Consider the following 17,471-nt stretch of genomic DNA (forward strand, 5'->3'; position numbering starts at 1 on the left):
AAAAAAAAAAAAAAAAGACACAATTGACAAAATCTGTTACCTCTGTGGCACACAATAATTTAACAATTATAATTATTACTGATAACATACACTGATATATCAGAATTATAGAAGTTTCACATGATTTTGGAACACATACCAATAACATATTTATACATATATGGCCCAAAGAAAGCCAAACCCCATTTTATATTTGCCAATGCTTCCTGTATGGTTTTTGGTACTAAATAAGCCAAATTTCACCTTTACGTTAGTGTACTATTAATGTTAAACCCAATTCTTACTAAAACCTCATAGATAATATTGACCCAATTTTAATGTTTGACATAAGGTAAGATTTTTATAGACCTTTTATAACCTTTTATAATTTTCGTTGAAGAGCAGGTTAGTGCTTTCAGAGAAACCTGTTATGCTTTTATTTTATTTATTTTATTGATTTTTTTTTTTTTTTTTTTTAGAGATGGAGTCTCGCTTTGTCACCCAGGCTGGAGTGCAATGGTGTGATCTCGACTCACTGCAACCTCTGCCTCCTGGGTTCAAGTAATTCTCCTGTCTCAGCCTCCCAAGTAGCTGGAACTACAGACATGTGCCACCATGCCCAGCTAATTTTTGTATCTTTAGTAGAGACGGGATTTCACAATGTTGGCCAGGCTGGTCTTGAACTCCTGACCTTGTGATCTGTCCACCTCGGCCTCCCAAAGTGCTGGGATTACAGGCCTATGTGCTTTATTTTAATACTCAATTTACAGAATATTTTAATACTCAATTTACAGAAAAACTGGATGATACCCTTTTAACTTTAGCCAGTATGTTTACACACAGAATTTCCTTTACAATCAACCTTCCACAACTTGCTTAAACCTTCATCTTTATTTTATCCAACTTAGAACAATCCTTTAACCTTTTAATCTAGGCAAAAATCCACATTCTCATGCCTCCTTATAATCTTTTTACCAAAAGCATATTTTACTTTCCTTGTAAATATGCTTTTTACCAAAAGCATATTTTACTTTTCCATGTAAAACTGTTTCTTCAGGCCAGGCACAGTGGCTCACACCTGTAATCCCAGCACTTTGGGAGGCCAAGGTGGACAGATCACGAGGTCAGGAGTTCGAGACCAGCCTGACCAACATGGTAAAACCCCGTCTCTACTAAAAATACAAAAATTAACTGGGCATGGTGGCAGGTGCCTATAATCCCAGCTACTCAGGAGGCTGAGGCAGGAGAATCGCTTGAAACCGGAAGGTGGGGGTTGCAGTGAGCCAAGATCGCACCATTGCACTCCAGCCTGGGCGAAAGAGCGAAACTCCGTCTCAGAAAAAGAAAAACAAACAAACAAACAAATCTGTTTCTTCAGTAGTCTTAAATACATGTTACACTGTTGTTAACTCAGCAACCTTTACTTTTGGTGAAAACCTTGGTAAGTTTGGGATTTTATGTACTAGATGTGGAGCCTAAGACCTAGACAGAAGTGTGGATAAGGTCTAACTTATTCCAGCATCTAACTCCATGTGTTCCAGACCTTATCTAGCTGTAAAGCAGGCAAGTTGTACAGCTGAGAGTCATAGTGGCATTTTATAAAGCATTTAAGAGACCTAATCACCTTTAAATTGTACAATATTTGTTGCATAAATTCCCTTTCATAAATTTCACGACTTACACAGACAAGCTATGACATACCTTGACTTTCTGACTTGTCCTAAACATCCCTCTTTTTAAACATCCAGTTACTTTACTTTAGGATAAGAATTTGGCATACAAGATCCTTTCTTATATAAAATCTCTTTTCTTTAATACCTTTTTGCATAGCTAGGGGGCATGGCTAATTTCACATGTCTCCAGGCCTTTTCTAGAATCTAATGCTCCAAAATAAAACAGTGTTTAAGTCAAAGAAGCAGTTTATGATGCAAAGCATTTAGCAAACTTAATATTTGACCTGCATAATTTAGACCAAATGTTTACATTTTGAAGATATTTTATTTTACCTGTAATCTTTAAAATTCTCTTTATTTTTATAACTTTCTTTATGTCTCTCTTATTTCCTGGTTTCTTTTACCATGTTTTATGTATAACCTTTAAATAAGCTTTCAGTTAGACAAAAATTAGTTACCCTTTAAAAAGGACACAATATATTTTTATTGGAAAATACCCAAATAATGAAATAGCTGTTGTTTAATTTAATATAACTTTAGATTCAAAATTATGACATTTGTTTACGAGTATTTATCCCATTACATTTATCTAATTATTTATTTTAATCATTTACCTAGATTATGAAAACTGCAATAGTCATCATTGAAAGTTATGAGACCACCATTGCCAAATTATAACTGAGACAGTGAAAGTGATCTGCTGTAACTGACTCCATCTTGCTTCTAACCTCCAAGCTATTCTTGTTCATTAACTTAGTTTATAGTTTAGCTTTGAAACAAAGATGATAACTGTCCTTTCCCAAAACAAACTTCCTTTATGTCTGTGGACTAGACTGCCTAAGGCCACAAGATCAGAAGTTAGGGTATTTTACTAAATAATTCAAGATGTAGCTATCTTCATTAAACCAATATCAGTGTTTTATTTGTTAAAGTTATACAAGCAGCCGGGCGTGGTGGCTAACACCTGTAATCCCAGCACTTTGGGAGGCTGAGGCGGGCGGAACATCTGAGGTCAGGAGTCCAAGACTAGCCTGGCCAACATGGTGAAACCCTGTCTCCACTAAAAATACAAAAATTAGCCGGGCATGGTGGCAGACACCTGTAATCCCAGCCACTCAGGAGGCTGAGGCAGGAAAATCTCTTGAACTCAGGAGGCAAAGGTTGCAGTGAGCCGAGATTGTGCCATTGCACTTCAGCCTGGGCGACAAGAGCGAAACTCTGTCTCAAAAAAAAAAAAAAAAAATCACACAAGCAAAGATCACTCTGTTTTGGGCTGAGTTATCATTTTGTAGCCTCTATGCCAAATTTTGATACCTTACAGTATTTGGCAGAGATAAGTATGAAATTGCTTGATCAATAAATGCAAACAAAAATATATGCTGGCAACTCTGAAGACATTTCTAATATTATTTTACCAGTAATTTTTAAAGCTAGCTTATTTATTAAAGATTTTACTTAAGTCACATAAACTTGAAAAAGCCTTTGACTAGTCTTTCTTTTTTTCTGTTAAAGTATTTAAGCACTTTTATTTTTCTGTGAGCCAACTGATTAGAACTCTTTCATATGTTTTCAGTAGTGAAATAGTTTAGTCATGCTTTAAGGTTCAAGAAAGGCCTAGGCAAAACTCTTGAGCTTTTGTTACATTCCAGCCTTTGCATAAGGTCACTGGATTTTTTTTTTTTTTTTTTTTGAGACGGAGTCTCCCTGTGTCGCCCAGCACCCAGCTAATGTTTTGTATTTTTAGTAGAGATGGGGTTTCACCGTGTTAGCCAGGATGGTCTCGATCTCCTGACCTCGTGATCTGTCTGCCTCGGCCTCCCAAAGTGCTGGGATTACAGGCGTGAGCCACCGTGCCCGGCCCGATCACTGGCTTTTAATGTTTAACTTAACCACTCAGTCAGTACTGAAACAGTTGTGATGAAGGCCTATGTTAGTGAGACCTGGCCTGCAACAGTTTTACGAACTAGTGTGGCTGTCTACCCATTTTATCATACCACTCTGTACAAGTAGAGTAGTCATAACTAAAGAGAAACGAGTGATTTCACTCAAGCTCGCATTTGTTCTGTCACTCCTCATTCATCCATTCAACAAGTACGTACTGGTCACTGGTCATCCGCTGGGGATACAGTGGGGTATCAGACAGCCCAGGTCCCTGCACTCATGGGGCTCAGCATGGGCTTTCAGTCTGGCTGAGAAGACATTCACCAACTAATCGGTAGAGTATTTTGAAGATTGTTGATCAGGCAACAGTCTTCAAAACACGGGATGTACGGAGGGAACACATCTCAGGACATCCATTGTAGTCAAGGGAATATTTCCTAAGGAGAAGTGATATTTAAGTGGAGACCCACAGCATATGGAGAGTTAGCCAGATAAAGAGAGAGCAGACAAAAATGTTTCAAACCAAGGAGGCCTCCTTGGAGGTAGTGAAGAATTTCCATGTGATCATATGACTGTAGACTGGGAAGAAGGAGAAAGATGAGAACTAGACCAGAGATAAGTAGCAAGTAGCTTCCTGTGGTATGTCCTAGGGGTGTTTTGTTGGGGTTGACAGATAAACACTACCAGACACAATGGGAGGAAGTAGATTGTTAAATGGGAAGCTGATGAAAGGATCATTCAGATGGAGTGATAATATTACTGGCTCCCAGACACCTATACAGTCTGCTGGTTTCCTGTAAGTAATACCACCCACAGAATGAGGATGGAATCTGTTGTGCAGAGCTCCCTTTGCCATTCTTATGGGACCTTCTCCATCTGCCTGCCCCTTCAACAGGTATAAGTAAGAGAGGCAAGACTGCCCTAATGTGCCAGCTATTTCTCATGAGAGGAGGACATCAATTGCCTGGGAGCATCCCGCAGCAGGTCCAGCTTCAAGACCTGCCTCAAGTTTCTTTCAGCAGCCTGGATTCTGTAGGATGTGGACTTTGAAATGATACTTGTCTACAAATTAGCCCTTTTTTTTTTTTGGTTGTGACGGAGTTTCGCTGTGTTGCCCAGGCTGGAGTGCAGTGGCGCAATCTCGGCTCACTGCAGTCTCTGCCTCCTGGGTTCAAGCGATTCTGCTGCCTCAGCCTCCCAAGTAGCTGGGATTACAGGCACCCGCCACCATGCCCAGCTAATTTTTTTGTATTTTTAGTAGAGACGGGGTTTCACCATGTTGGTCAGGCTGGTCTTGAACTCCTGATCTGCCCACCTCGGCCTCCCAAAGTGCTGGGATTACAACAAGTGAGCCCTTATAGTGCAATAGAACCTTGACACATATGTCTTTTCAGGTCTTCCAGAAAGCTAATTCTGTGGTTTTGTTTTGTAAAAACTGGAAGTTTTGTGGGTTCCACTTTTAAGCTTGTTCTACTTATTTGCTCATTATTATTGAGAATGATTTCTAGTCCAGGCTCGGTGGCTCACGCCTGTAATCCCAGCACTTTGGGAGGCTGAGGTGGGCAGATCACCTGAGGTCAGGAGTTTGAGACCAGCCTGGCCAACATGGTGAAACCCCATCTCTACTAAAAATACAAAAATTAGCCGGGTGTGGTGGCGGTCACCTGTAATCTCAGCTACTTGCAGGGCTGAGGCATGAGAATCACTTAAACCTGGGAGGTGGAGGTTGCAGTGAACTGAGATCTGAGACCACGCCACTGCACTCCAGCCTGGGTGACAGAGTGAGACTTCATCTCAAAAAAAAAAAAAAAAAAGATTTCTGTTTCTACTAGGGCTTGCCAAGATTCCTATTTCTTATTTAAAATTCCCCCAGATTTATCATGGGACATGTTAATTTGAGAAAGGAGGGGCATTTTTTCTTTGAACAGGAGGGAAGGAGGAGAAAATAAAGATGGCATACATGAGATCTAGCAAGGAAGGAAAGTATAAAGGAGCCTTGTTCTTACTGGCAAAGTAGGAGGGTAGATTATTTACTGAGATAAATTAGAACCAGAGACTTGAGCAAGAAAATTTTGAAGCAGCTACTGGGAAGAGTATGCTAAGGGTCTTTGAAAGAGATGAATGAGGCCGGGCGCGGTGGCGCACGCCTGTAATCCCAGCACTTTGGGAGGCTGAGGCAGGCAGATCATTTGAGGCCAGGAGTTCGAGACCAGCCTGACCAACATGGTGAAACCCTGTCTCTACTAAAAATACCAAAAAAATTAGCCGGGCATGGTGGCAGGCGTCTGTAATCCCAGGTACTCAAGAGGCTGAGGCAGGAGAATCGCTTGAACCTAGGAGGCAGAGGTTGCAGTGAGCTGAGATTGCGCCACTGCATTCCAGCCTGGGTGATAGGGCAAGACTGTCTCAAAAAAAAAAAAAAAAGAGAGACGAATGAAAGGCCCAGTATAGTTGGCCAGTCCACCAAGAAAGTGGTGCTTTTCAACACTGTCAGTGCTTCTCATTCCTTGTTTCAGGTCCTTATGAACAAGGAACATGCCCTAATGCTTTAGATTCTCATAAGATCTCTTTAAGGGAAAAATCTCAAACATAATAACCACAGATTCTTTTTATTCTTTACAGACTATTTATTTAACTTTGCATCTGCTGCCACAAAAAAGATAACTGAATCAGTTGCTGAAACAGCACAAACAATAAAGAAATCCGTAGAAGAAGGAAAAATAGATGGCATCATTGACAAGGTACCTTCAATTATCTTTTGGAAGTAGAAATGTATGAAATTCATTGTTTCCTCTTGATTGTTTCTTCTTCTTATGAACATTTTTTAACCTAAGTAGAATATCATATTCTGATAAAAATGTTAATTGTTGAGATTTTTGGCTTTTTCCTCTCTTTGTATAACAAGTAAGTATCATATAAATTACAGTACTTGATTTAAATAGCTGTTTTTATTTTAATATATTACAATCAATACATTGGTACTTGGGGGTTATACTAAACTTTTCATGTTGTTTGTTTGTTTGTTTTGAGATGGAGTCTCACTCTGTCACCCAGGCTGGAGTGTGGTGGTGCGATCTCAACTCACTGCAACTTCTGCCTCCTGGGTTCATGCAACTCTCCTGCCTCAACCTCCCAAGTAGCTGGGATTACAGACATGCGCTACCACACCCGGCTAATTTTTGTATTTTTAGTATAGACGGGGTTTCACCATGTTGGCCAAGCTGGTCTTGAACTCCTGGCCTCAAGTGATCCACCTGCCTCGCCCTCCCAAAGTGCTGGGATTACAGGCATGAGCCACCATGCCTGGCCAACTTTTCATGTTGTGAGTTTAACTTTATAACTGTTTGAGGATATATTTCTGCCTTTGCATCATGCGACTAAGGTCCTAGCCCATTAGGAACAACCCTTTTAAGACTCTAAGGAGTGAGTTTGTTTTTTGCAATGGGCCTATAGCATTTCATTTATGTTAGTAAATATTTGAACTAAGGAAGTCATCAATTAAACCTTAGATATATTGCTATTTAATTTGACTATGTATTTTTTTAACAGACAATTATAGGAGATTTTCAGAAGGAACAGAAAAAATTTGTTGAAGAGCAACATACAAAGAAGTCAGGTATGGTATAGGTTTGTCTTAATTAACCTACCAAGTTTTACTGAGCACCTGTTATGTGCTAGATACCACACTGAGGGTCTGAGAACACAAAAATGCATATGCAACGGCCCCATCCTTTGGGTAGCACAAAGACTAGTGAGGTAGACAAACCCATAAACTTCCATGATTTAAAGGAAGGGACTAGATTGTTTCTGGGTGAGGGCTGCCAGTGCCGGCCCCACTGGGGAGCTGGCTGTGAAAGAGGCAAGTAAGCTTTCAGTTCTGACTTTCTCTTTTTTCCCCCCACCAAGACGGAGTCTTGCTCTGTCACCCAGGCTGGAGTGCAATGGCGTGATCTCAGCTCACTGCAACCTCTGCCTCCCGGGGTCAAGCAATTCTGCGTAGCTGGGATTACAGGTGCAAGCCACCACGCCCAGCTATTTTATTTTTTTATTTTTTTTAATTTTTAGTAGAAACGGGGTTTTACCATGTTGGCAGGCTGGTCTCGAACTCCTGACCTCATGATCCACCCGCTTTAACCTCCCAAAGTGCTGGGATTTTAGGCATGAGCCACCGCACCTGGCCTCAGTTCTGACTTTCTACCACATGCCCAGCACAGCACACAGTATGCACATGACAGGCATTTAGCAAGTGGTGGCTCCCTTCCCGCTCTCTTCAGGAGAAAAAATGGAAGAGCTTCCCAGGGAGGCGAGTGACTGCACCTGCAGTGACAGAGGGCCGTACAGAGTCATGGGTGTTTGGAGAACATACTCAATACATTACTCCTGACAGATGCCTCTTTAAATGTTTGAAGTTGTAAGGCCTCAGTATGCCTACTCTTACCATTTGGTAGCACCCGAACACAAAACCAGCCTCGTGTCTTTAGATTTGGCAAAAGTAGTATAACTGTAATCCCAACACTTTGGCAGGCCAAGGCGGGAGGATCACTTGAGCCTGAAGTTCGAGACCAGCCTGGGCAACATAGTGAGACCCTATCTCCACAAAAAAATAAATTAGCCGGATGGGTGTGGTGGTGCACACCTGTAGTCCCAGCTACTTGGGAGATTGAGGCAGGAGGATCACATGAGCTTGGGAGTTTGAGGCTGCAGTGAGCTATAATCATGCCACCGTACTCCAGCCTGGACTACAGAGTAAGATCCTGTCTCAAAAAAAAAAGTAGTAGAAAACAATTCAGTTCGAGTTGTGCCACAGTTAATCCCATGGTGAATTTCCATCAGGCATTCTTGCACCTAGGTAAACTCAAAAGCATGAGGCAACTCTTTTAGACAAGTGAGGTATACAAGTTAGCATCACTTAGTGATTATTTGGAAGCAGCAAAAGTGATCCTGGCTTGGGGACTTGCTGTAGGAGCTGATGCCTCTGAGATAGGAACTATGAGGGCGTGGGGGTGGAAGGTTTGGAGGCAACTTCAGTTTTGAAGTGATTTAGACATCCCAGAGATAGGAACATGTAGAAAGACAGGAAAGGGAACGCAAGTGCTTTATCTGGGGAAAATTTCCTTCTTTTTTTGCATCAGCCACGTTTCAGGTCCTCAATAACTACATATGGCTAATGGCTTCTGCACTGGACAATGCAGATATAGAACATTTTTGTCGTTGCAGAAAGTTCTTTTGCTCAGTGTGGCTCTGAATTAAATAAGCAGGCTCCTGCAGTTTATTCCTGTTTGAAGCATGAAGCAGAATTCAATCTAGTGATACAGATTATTATCAAGTCACATAAAAATCGTGAGAGTAGATGAGCTCCTCTATGGGAAGTGTGTCAAGCATGAAGGGAGATGAGCAGAAGCTCCACAGTGTTTAGAGAGGGGAGGAGGGGAAGGAATTGACATCACTGAGTGCCTGCTGAGCAGCAGGCATTTTATATATAACATCTCATTTCAAGGTGCAGTCAGGGCCAGGCGTGGTAGCTTCATGCCTGTAATCCCAGCACTTTGGGAGGCTGAGGTGGGCAGATCACTTGAGGCCAGGAGTTCGAGACCAGCCTGGCCAACATGGCAAAACCCCATCTCTACTAAAAATGCAAAAATTAGCCAGGCGTGGTGGCACACATCTGTAATCCCAGCTGTCTGGGTGGCTGAGGTGCAAGACTTGCTTGAACCTGGGAGATGGAGGTTGTAGTGAGCCAAGATTGTGCCGCTACACTCCAGCCTGGGTGATAGAGCGAGACTCTGTCTCAGTAGGTAAATAATAAAGATGCAGTCAGCAAGGGTAAGTAATTTGTGGAAGGTCGCTCAGCTGGTAAGTGATGAAACTGAAATTTGCCTTCAAAACCAAATACAAAAATTAGCTGGGCCTAGTGGCATACGCGTGTAATCCCAGCTCCTTGGGAGGCTGAGGCAGGAGAATCACTTGAACCCGGGAGGCAGAGGTTACAGCGAGCCAAGATCATACCACTGCACTCCAGCCTGGGCAACAGAGCAAGACTCCATCTCAAAAAAGAAAAACAGTGCCCATTTACCCAAGAGAGTGGGCAACTAGGAGAGAGAAGTAGCGGAAGCCCAGAGAGGGGAGAGTTTCCAGGAGAGCAGTCAGCCACGGGAGGCAGGGCCAAGGGGTCCACTTACAATGACCATGAGAAGGGCACCTTGGAAATGTGTTCCATGCATTTCTTCACTTCATAATCACAGTAACTCTATGAAGTACTTACTGTTACGTCCGTTTTCCAGATAAGGAAACTGGCCTAGAGAGAAGAGAACTAAGAAGTGTCCTTGGGGTTGGAGAACCAAGAGGTTTTGGTCACTCTAAAAAGAATAATTTCAGGAACTCGGGGTGGGGAGCATCTCCTCATACAAGTATCTTAGGAGGGCCTCATTATCTGAGCATAAATAGCACCAGGAGAGACTACCCAAGGTGAAGAGAATTGGAATGGAGACTAAAGTGTGCGAGAAAAAATGTTTTGGGGGCTTTACCCTAATTTTTTCTTTAAAATGTGCAAATATGTTTAGATTATCTTATCATTAATAGAATTTGGATTGTAATTGCCACCATTTGCTGGCTTGGGATAAGCCAAAGAATGAAGCGTGTGCTCATCTGCCCATCCATCCCTGTGTCCATCCACACACGCATGTAACTTTTCTCAATGGGCTCGTGATATGATATCTCTTCCCTCTGACTCAGAGCATAATAGTAAAGGGACTATTTCTGCTAAAATATTCCAGGACAGCAAAGCATTTGCTCTCCAAGGGCCTGCCTTAATTGCCCCTTTGGTTTTCAAATCATTCTCTCTCTCTCTTTTTTTTTTGAAACGGAGTCTCTCTGTTGCCCAGGCTGGAATGTAGTGGCACCTTCTCAGCTCACTGCAACCTCTGCCCCCTGGGTTCAAGCAATTCTCCTGTTTCAGCCTCCCGAGTAGCTGGGATCAAATCATTCTCTTTTAAAGCACTTGCTGGGTCACTAGCCTTGTGTTTCCTTCAGGGATAGGTGCCCTGACTGCCAGGTCCTCCTTATTGTTTGTTTTGTGGTGACGCAGGCGGCTATCCCATGTCACTTTACTTTGACTTTGTGAAGCACCATGCGTTTTGCAAGGTTTGCCTTTTCACTTTGTGTTGCAAGACCAGTAGGGCTAGATTCTAGTGTTAAGGCAGCAGGAGTGATTGAGTGGCTTATGAATTAGTCCACATTTTTGTGACTTCTGCTTCCCATCCTAATCTTGCCGCTGTGGGTTGCTGAATGAGGCTATTAAGGGCCCCCTGCCTGTGTATCTTCTGTGCCGATCACGCAGATCTGCAGCCTTCACTCTGCTCTCTAGCTGCTCTGTGCTGCTTACATGGGAGAGATCTTCAGACGAGCTTGCCATTGTTTTTGTTTCCACTCTAAACACCCCCACCCCCATCCACCACTGACCTCCTCTTCCTAGTCCAAGATTGGGCTCCCAGGTCACCAGAAAATCTTGTAGTTCTCGCCTCTCCAGAGGGTTGTCATTTGTCACCTGGCACGGCACTTACAGTGCTGGATTTTAATCACCTCTGTCTTGTGAGCCCCAGAAAAATGTGGGCTAGATCTTGGCATTCCCAGAATTTAGCTTCTAACGGCTCATTGAGGATTTGATTCCAGCCCTATTGTTTACTGCCTCCAACTTGTCCATTTCTTTCTTTTTTTTTTAGCTCCTGAAAACCCTTTTCTTATTCCTAATCACCTGTCTTACAACATCACCTTTTATCATGAATCAAGTACAGTAACTTTCTTTTTTTTTTTACTCCGGAAATATACTTACCCATTTTTCTTTCATTTTTTTAAGTAACTTTCTAAAAATTTTTCTATTTGGAAAAAATTTTAATTTACAGAAGAGTCGCAAGAATAAAAATAGTACGGGCCGGGCGCGGTGGCTCACGCTTGTAATCCCAGCACTTTGGGAGGCCGAGGCGGGCGGATCACAAGGTCAGGAGATCGAGACCACGGTGAAACCCCGTCTCTACTAAAAATACAAAAAATTAGCCGGGCGTGGTGGCGGGCGCCTGTAGTCCCAGCTACTCGGAGAGGCTGAGGCAGGAGAATGGCGTGAACCCGGGAGGCGGAGCTTGCAGTGAGCCGAGATTGCGCCACTGCACTCCAGCCTGGGTGACAGAGCGAGACTCCGTCTCACAAAAAAAAAAAAAAAAAATAGTACGGAGAACACCCATATACCAGTACCTAAATTGCTCTAGTTTTATTGTTTGCCTTATTCACGCCCTCTCTCCAGCTCTTGCTGTCTGTGTGTGTGCCCTTTTTTCCTTGTGTGTACACAAATGTTCAGTACCCATTTCCTAAGAATTAGGGATATTCTCTTTCATAATCATGGTATAGTTAACAGCATTAGGAAATTTCATCTTGATGCAATACTTTACTGTTCATGAGTTAATTTTGTTAGCTGATCCAGTGATGTCCTTTATAACATTTGTCCCCCTCAGTATAGGATCCAGTTGAGGATAAGGTATTGTATGTCTCTTAGCCTTCTTTAATCAGGAGCATTCCAACAACCTTTCTTTGTCTTTTATGATATTAATGTTTTTGAAGAATACTTCTCTTCCTTTTTTTTTTAATAGATTCTTCCTCATGCAGGCTTTATCTGATATTTCCTCATAACTAGACTCAGATTGTCCATTTTTAGCCAGAATACTACATAGGTGATGATGTCCTCCTCAAGACCACATCTGGAGGGCCATGATGTTCATCTCTCCCTCATTGTTGATTTTGATCACCTGATTAAGGTGTGGTCCAGTTTCTCCACTGTATCATTTAAGTAGAGTTTTTTGGGTTTTGTTTTTTTTCTGAGACAGGGTCTCAACTCTGTCAACCAGGCTGAAATGCAATGGTGGAATCACAGCTCACTACAGCTTCGACTCCTGGGTTCAGGTGATCCTCCCACCTCAGCCTCCCGAGTAGCTGGGACTACAGGCACGCACCACAACATCTGGCTAACTTTTGTATTTTTTTGTAGAGACAGGGTTTCGTCATGTTGCCCAAGCTGGTCTGCAACTCCTGGGCTCAAGCAATCCACCCACCTCGGCCTCCCAAAGTGCTGGGATTACAGGTGTGAGCCACCATGCCTGGCCTCAAGTAGAGTTTTTTTTTAACCAAATTCATATGTGCATACAACTCATAATAATAAGTCTGGTTATTAGGGTTAATGTTCATATTTGGAACTTATTGGTAAATTGCTACTTTTAGTGGTCATGCAGAAACTTTCATGCTTTGAAACCATAGACTGCAGTGTAACCATCATGACCTATTTTTTTCTCTTTTCTTCTTTGCCATTAAAAACTGTATAGAAGCAGCTGTGCCCCCATGGGTTGACACTAACGATGAAGAAACAATTCAACAACAAATTTTGGCCTTATCAGCTGTAAGTATCTTGTGGTACCCCAGATAGAACATACTTTCTTCCTGTCATGATATATCTCTGTTGACATGACTTTAGTAGAATTTATTTTTCTATACAGTTTTTAAAATATTTTGAGATGTTAGGAATGTACACATTAACACATGATGTATACATTAACAAAATGTACACATAAATTTTTTTTTTTTTTTTTTTTTTGAGATGGAGTCTTGCTCTGTCACCCAGGCTGGAGTGTAGTGGTGCAATCTTGGCTCACTGCAACCTCCACCACCCAGGTTCAAATGATTCTCCTGCCTCAGCCTCCTGAGTAGCTGGGACTACAGGCGTGTGCCACCATGCCCAGCTAATTTGTGTGTGTGTGTGTGTTTTGGTTTTTTTTGTTTTTTTTTGTTTTTTTTTTTGAGACAAAGTCTTGCTCTGTCACCCAGCCTGGAGTGCAGTAGCACGATCTCGGCTCACTGCAACCTTCTCCTCCCAGGTTCAAGCGATTCTCTTGCCTCAGCCTCCCAAGTAGCTGGTATTACAGGTGCCCGCCACCACGCCCTGCTAATTTTTGTATTTTGAGTAGAGACGGGGTTTCACCACGTTAGCCAGACTAGTCTCGAACTCCTGATCTCGTGATCCACCCTCACCTCAGCCTCCCAAAGTGCTGGGATTATAGGCATGAGCTACCACACTCAGCCTAATTTTTGTGTTTTCAGTAGAGACAGGGTTTCACCATGTTGGCCAGGCTGGTCTCGAGCTCCTGACCTCAAGCACTCCATCTGCCTTGGCCTCCCAAAGTGCTGGGATTACAGGTGTGAGCCACCATGCCCTGCCAAAATTTTTAATTTAATTTTTTTTGTTTGGTTTTGTTTTTGTTTTAAGAGACAGAGTCTCAATTGGTCATCCAGGATAGAGTACAGTGGCATAATTATGGCTCACTGCAACCTCGAACTGGGCTCAAGTGATCCTCTGGCCTTAGCCTTCCAAGTATCTGGGACAATAGGCGTAAGCCACCATGCCCAGCTAATTTTTAAAATTTTTTGTAGAGATGGGTTCTCACTATGTTTCCCAGGCTGGTCTCGAACTCCTGGCCTCAAGCGATCCTCTTGCCCAACTTCCCAACGTGCTGGATTATAGCCATGAGCGACTACACCCTGCCCGCTTCTTTTTTTTTTTTTTTTTTTTTTTTTTTTGAGAGTCTCATTGCACTCCTGCTGGTCAACAGAGCAAGACTGTCTCAAAATAAAGAAAGAATATAATACTTCTCCAGTCTATGATAAATTGTTATGTAGTAGGCCAAGTGCAGTGGCTCACACCTGTAATCCCAGCACTTTGGGAGGCCGAGGTGGGTGGATCACTTGAGGTCAGGAGTTCGAAACCAGCCTGGCCAACATGGCGAAACCCCATCTCTAGTAAAAAAACAAAAATTAGCCAGGCGTGCTAGCACACGCCTGTAATCCCAGCTACTCGGGAGTCTGAGGCAGGAGAATTGCTTGAACCCAGGGGGCAGAGGTTGCAGTGAGCTGAGATTGCACCACTGCACTATAGCCTGGGCGACAGAGCAAGACTCCATCTCAAAACAAAAATAAAATAAAAAAAAAAAGAGTGAGTGCATTGGCTCACCCCTGTAATCCCAGCACTTTGGGAAGCCGAGGCAGGTGGATCACGAGGTCAGGAGTTCGAGACCAGCCTGGCCAAGATGGTGAAACCCCATCTCTACTAAAAATACAAAAATTAGCCAGGCGCAGTGGCGGGTGCCTATAATCCCAGCTACTCGGGAGGCTGAGACAGGAGAATCGCTTGAACCCAGGAGGTGGAGGTTGCAGTGAGCCGAGATTGCGCCACTGCACTCTAGCCTGGGTGACAGCCCGTCTCAAAAAAAAAAAAAATTGTTATATATTAATTGCATTTTGTGGAATACCCTGTGTTTTTTTCTTTTTTTAATCAAAGGACAAGAGGAATTTCCTTCGTGACCCTCCGGCTGGCGTGCAATTTAATTTCGACTTTGATCAGATGTACCCCGTGGCCCTGGTCATGCTCCAGGAGGATGAGCTGCTAAGCAAGATGAGATTTGCCCTCGTTCCTAAACTGTAAGCAGAGTGTTCTCCAGCATTTCCTCGTGGCCTCCATTATGTGCTCAGTATCAGCACATAATGATGGAAGGGGCCAAAAGGGTCTCTATCTGTTCATAAAAGCAGGCCCTGCAGCCCTTTGGCAGCTCCCCTGGTCAGGGCACCCTGGAATCAAAACCAAGGTCTGACTTGGCAGGAAATACAGGGTAGAGATGAAATGTGCTTTTCTATCCCGGTCACAAGGTAGAACACATTTCCCTACAGAAACCACAAACATGCTGCATCACCCTGAATCACATTCTGGTCTCTGAGGCTCATCAGGATGTTTCTTCAAAGCTGACTGCGTTTTCCACTCAGGCTCTGCCCTCCAGTGGCAGTGTTCCTGCTCTCTTTCCTAAGGCTTTTCCTCCAACAGTTCCTCTGGGCTCCACAAATCCCAGCTTGTCCTGTAGGCTCCAGCGCATGCATGATGCATTCTGGAAGCCTGCCTTGGTGGTGCGGCCAGCAGGGGCCACCTTCCCCGCTGCTGCCTCCCTTGGGTTGGGTGTTCTGTCTCAAGCTCTTCCGTGCCTCCTCCAGTCCAGTCCCTTGTATTGAAGCTGTCGCATGTTTGGAGTCAGCGTTCCTTCTTATTCTGTCAGTGTTCCCTTTCTCTTAACCTTGTCACATGGGTGCAGTATCTTACTGTTCCCTGAGTACGTGAGTTATGGTTCTCTCAAAAGACTCCTTTTTCAGCTGGGTGCGGTGGCCAATGCCTGTAATCTCAACACTTTGGGAGGCTGAGGTGGGAGGATCACGTGAGGCTGAGTTCGAGACCAGCCTGGGCAACATAGCAAGACCACCATCTTTACAAAGAAACCAAGAATTAGCCGGGCGTGGTGGTGTGCACCTTTAGTCCCAGCTACTCAGGAAGCTGAGGCGGGAGGATCACGTGAGGCCGAGTTCGAGACCAGCCTGGGCAACATAGCAAGACCACCATCTTTACAAAGAAACCAAGAATTAGCCAGGCGTAGTGGTGTGCACCTTTAGTCCCAGCTACTCAGGAAGCTGAGGCGGGAGGGTCACCTGAGCCTGGGAGGTCGACGCTGCGGTGAGCCATGATCACGCCACTGGCATTCCAGCCTGGGCAACAGAGTGAGACTCTGTCTCAAATAAAAGACAGACTCCTTTTTCTATGCTGTTTCCTCGGGACTCTTGTGTTTGTTTGGGGATCTGTCATTTATGTGGCAGGCTCTCCTTACCTGTCCCTTCGCATTAGCAGTGCCATACTGAAAGGGTACATGGCCGCTGAATGTGGGGACAAGCCTTTTGGCCTGGAGAGGCTCAGTAGCTGTGGGAAGGTAGCTTGCCCCCAGAGGACTCCTCAGCCTCCTGCCTGGCTGCAGGCAGGACAATGGGAAGAGCCAGTTGATAGGCAGACTATCCCTCGACCCCTGTGGCTTGACCTTGATATCACACCCCCAGTCTCAACTGTGTCACCGGTCCCTGAGTGTAGAGCAGCTTGGCTCCCCTCCCCACATGGGCAGAGCAGGGCAGGGCAAGATGGGAGACCCAGGGGCTCTCTGGGCTTCCACCCTTGCTGCAGACAACTCAGTACAGTTTTCTGTGGTCAACAAAGTAGACTGCTGTTTGCCTAGGCCGGGTGCGGTTGCTTATGCCTGCAATTCCAGGACTTTAGGAGGCCAAGGCAGGCAGATTGTCTGAGCTCAGGAGTTCGAGACCAGCCTGGGCAACATAGTGAAACCCTGTTTCTACTTAAAAAAAAAAAAAAATACAAAAAATTAGCCAAGTGTGGTGGCACATGCCTGTAATCTCAGCTCCTCGGGAGGCTGAAGCAGAATTGCTTGAACCCGGCAGACGGAGGTTGCAGTGCGCCGAGATCGTGCCATTTGCACTCCAACCTGGGTGACAGAGTGAGACTCTGTCTCCAAAAAAAAAAAAAAAAGATTACTGTCTGCCCTTGACATTTCCACTTGACAGCTTTCCACTTGACTGCCCTTGACAGCTTCCACTGTCCTCTCCTCTCTCATTCTCTTTGTCCTTGTGTTTTTACGTATGTAATTCCTTTTCTGTTACTTTCCTGGCATCTTCAGAGGGAGCACAGATGAACACATGTTTGTTTTGCTATGCTTACCCAGCCATATAGCAGTTTTAACAAATATTTGCTAGCCTTTTGGTTCACACAGCAGCACAGGTTTTCTGTCTATGAAAACACCACTCTGGAAGTGTTCTTCCAGACTCAGAGTAACAGTTATATGGAATCTTTTTTTCTTTGTAGTGAAACTCTTCCCTCCATAATTATTAACATATTAGTGGTAAATTTCTAGAGCCCTCCCCAACCCTCCCATAAGAAAAGTATGTTTTATGGCAAAAAAAAAAAAATCTCATTACAGATTTCATCTTTAGACTTTGTCTTTTTTCTATCTTTCTTTTTTTTTTTTTTTTTTT

The 17,471-nt window shown here is 43.7% G+C and overlaps 1 protein-coding gene across 1 annotated transcript in view; it reads left to right on the top strand.

Moving 5' to 3' along the window:
- SYAP1 (synapse associated protein 1) overlaps nucleotides 1-15,071 on the top strand; it is a 17,916-nt gene extending 2,845 nt beyond the window's left edge. The window contains exons 2-5 of the mRNA XM_032757979.2: nucleotides 6,156-6,274; nucleotides 7,083-7,149; nucleotides 12,896-12,969; nucleotides 14,902-15,071. Coding sequence (XP_032613870.1) covers nucleotides 6,156-6,274; nucleotides 7,083-7,149; nucleotides 12,896-12,969; nucleotides 14,902-15,045 — 404 coding nt within the window. The 3' untranslated portion in view covers nucleotides 15,046-15,071. The remainder of the gene's footprint in view (nucleotides 1-6,155; nucleotides 6,275-7,082; nucleotides 7,150-12,895; nucleotides 12,970-14,901) is intronic.
- The last annotated feature ends 2,400 nt before the right edge of the window (nucleotides 15,072-17,471 follow it).

This window comes from Hylobates moloch, unplaced genomic scaffold (genome assembly GCF_009828535.3).
Source record: "Hylobates moloch isolate HMO894 unplaced genomic scaffold, HMol_V3 SCAFFOLD_7, whole genome shotgun sequence".
NCBI classification, from domain to species: domain Eukaryota; kingdom Metazoa; phylum Chordata; class Mammalia; order Primates; family Hylobatidae; genus Hylobates; species Hylobates moloch.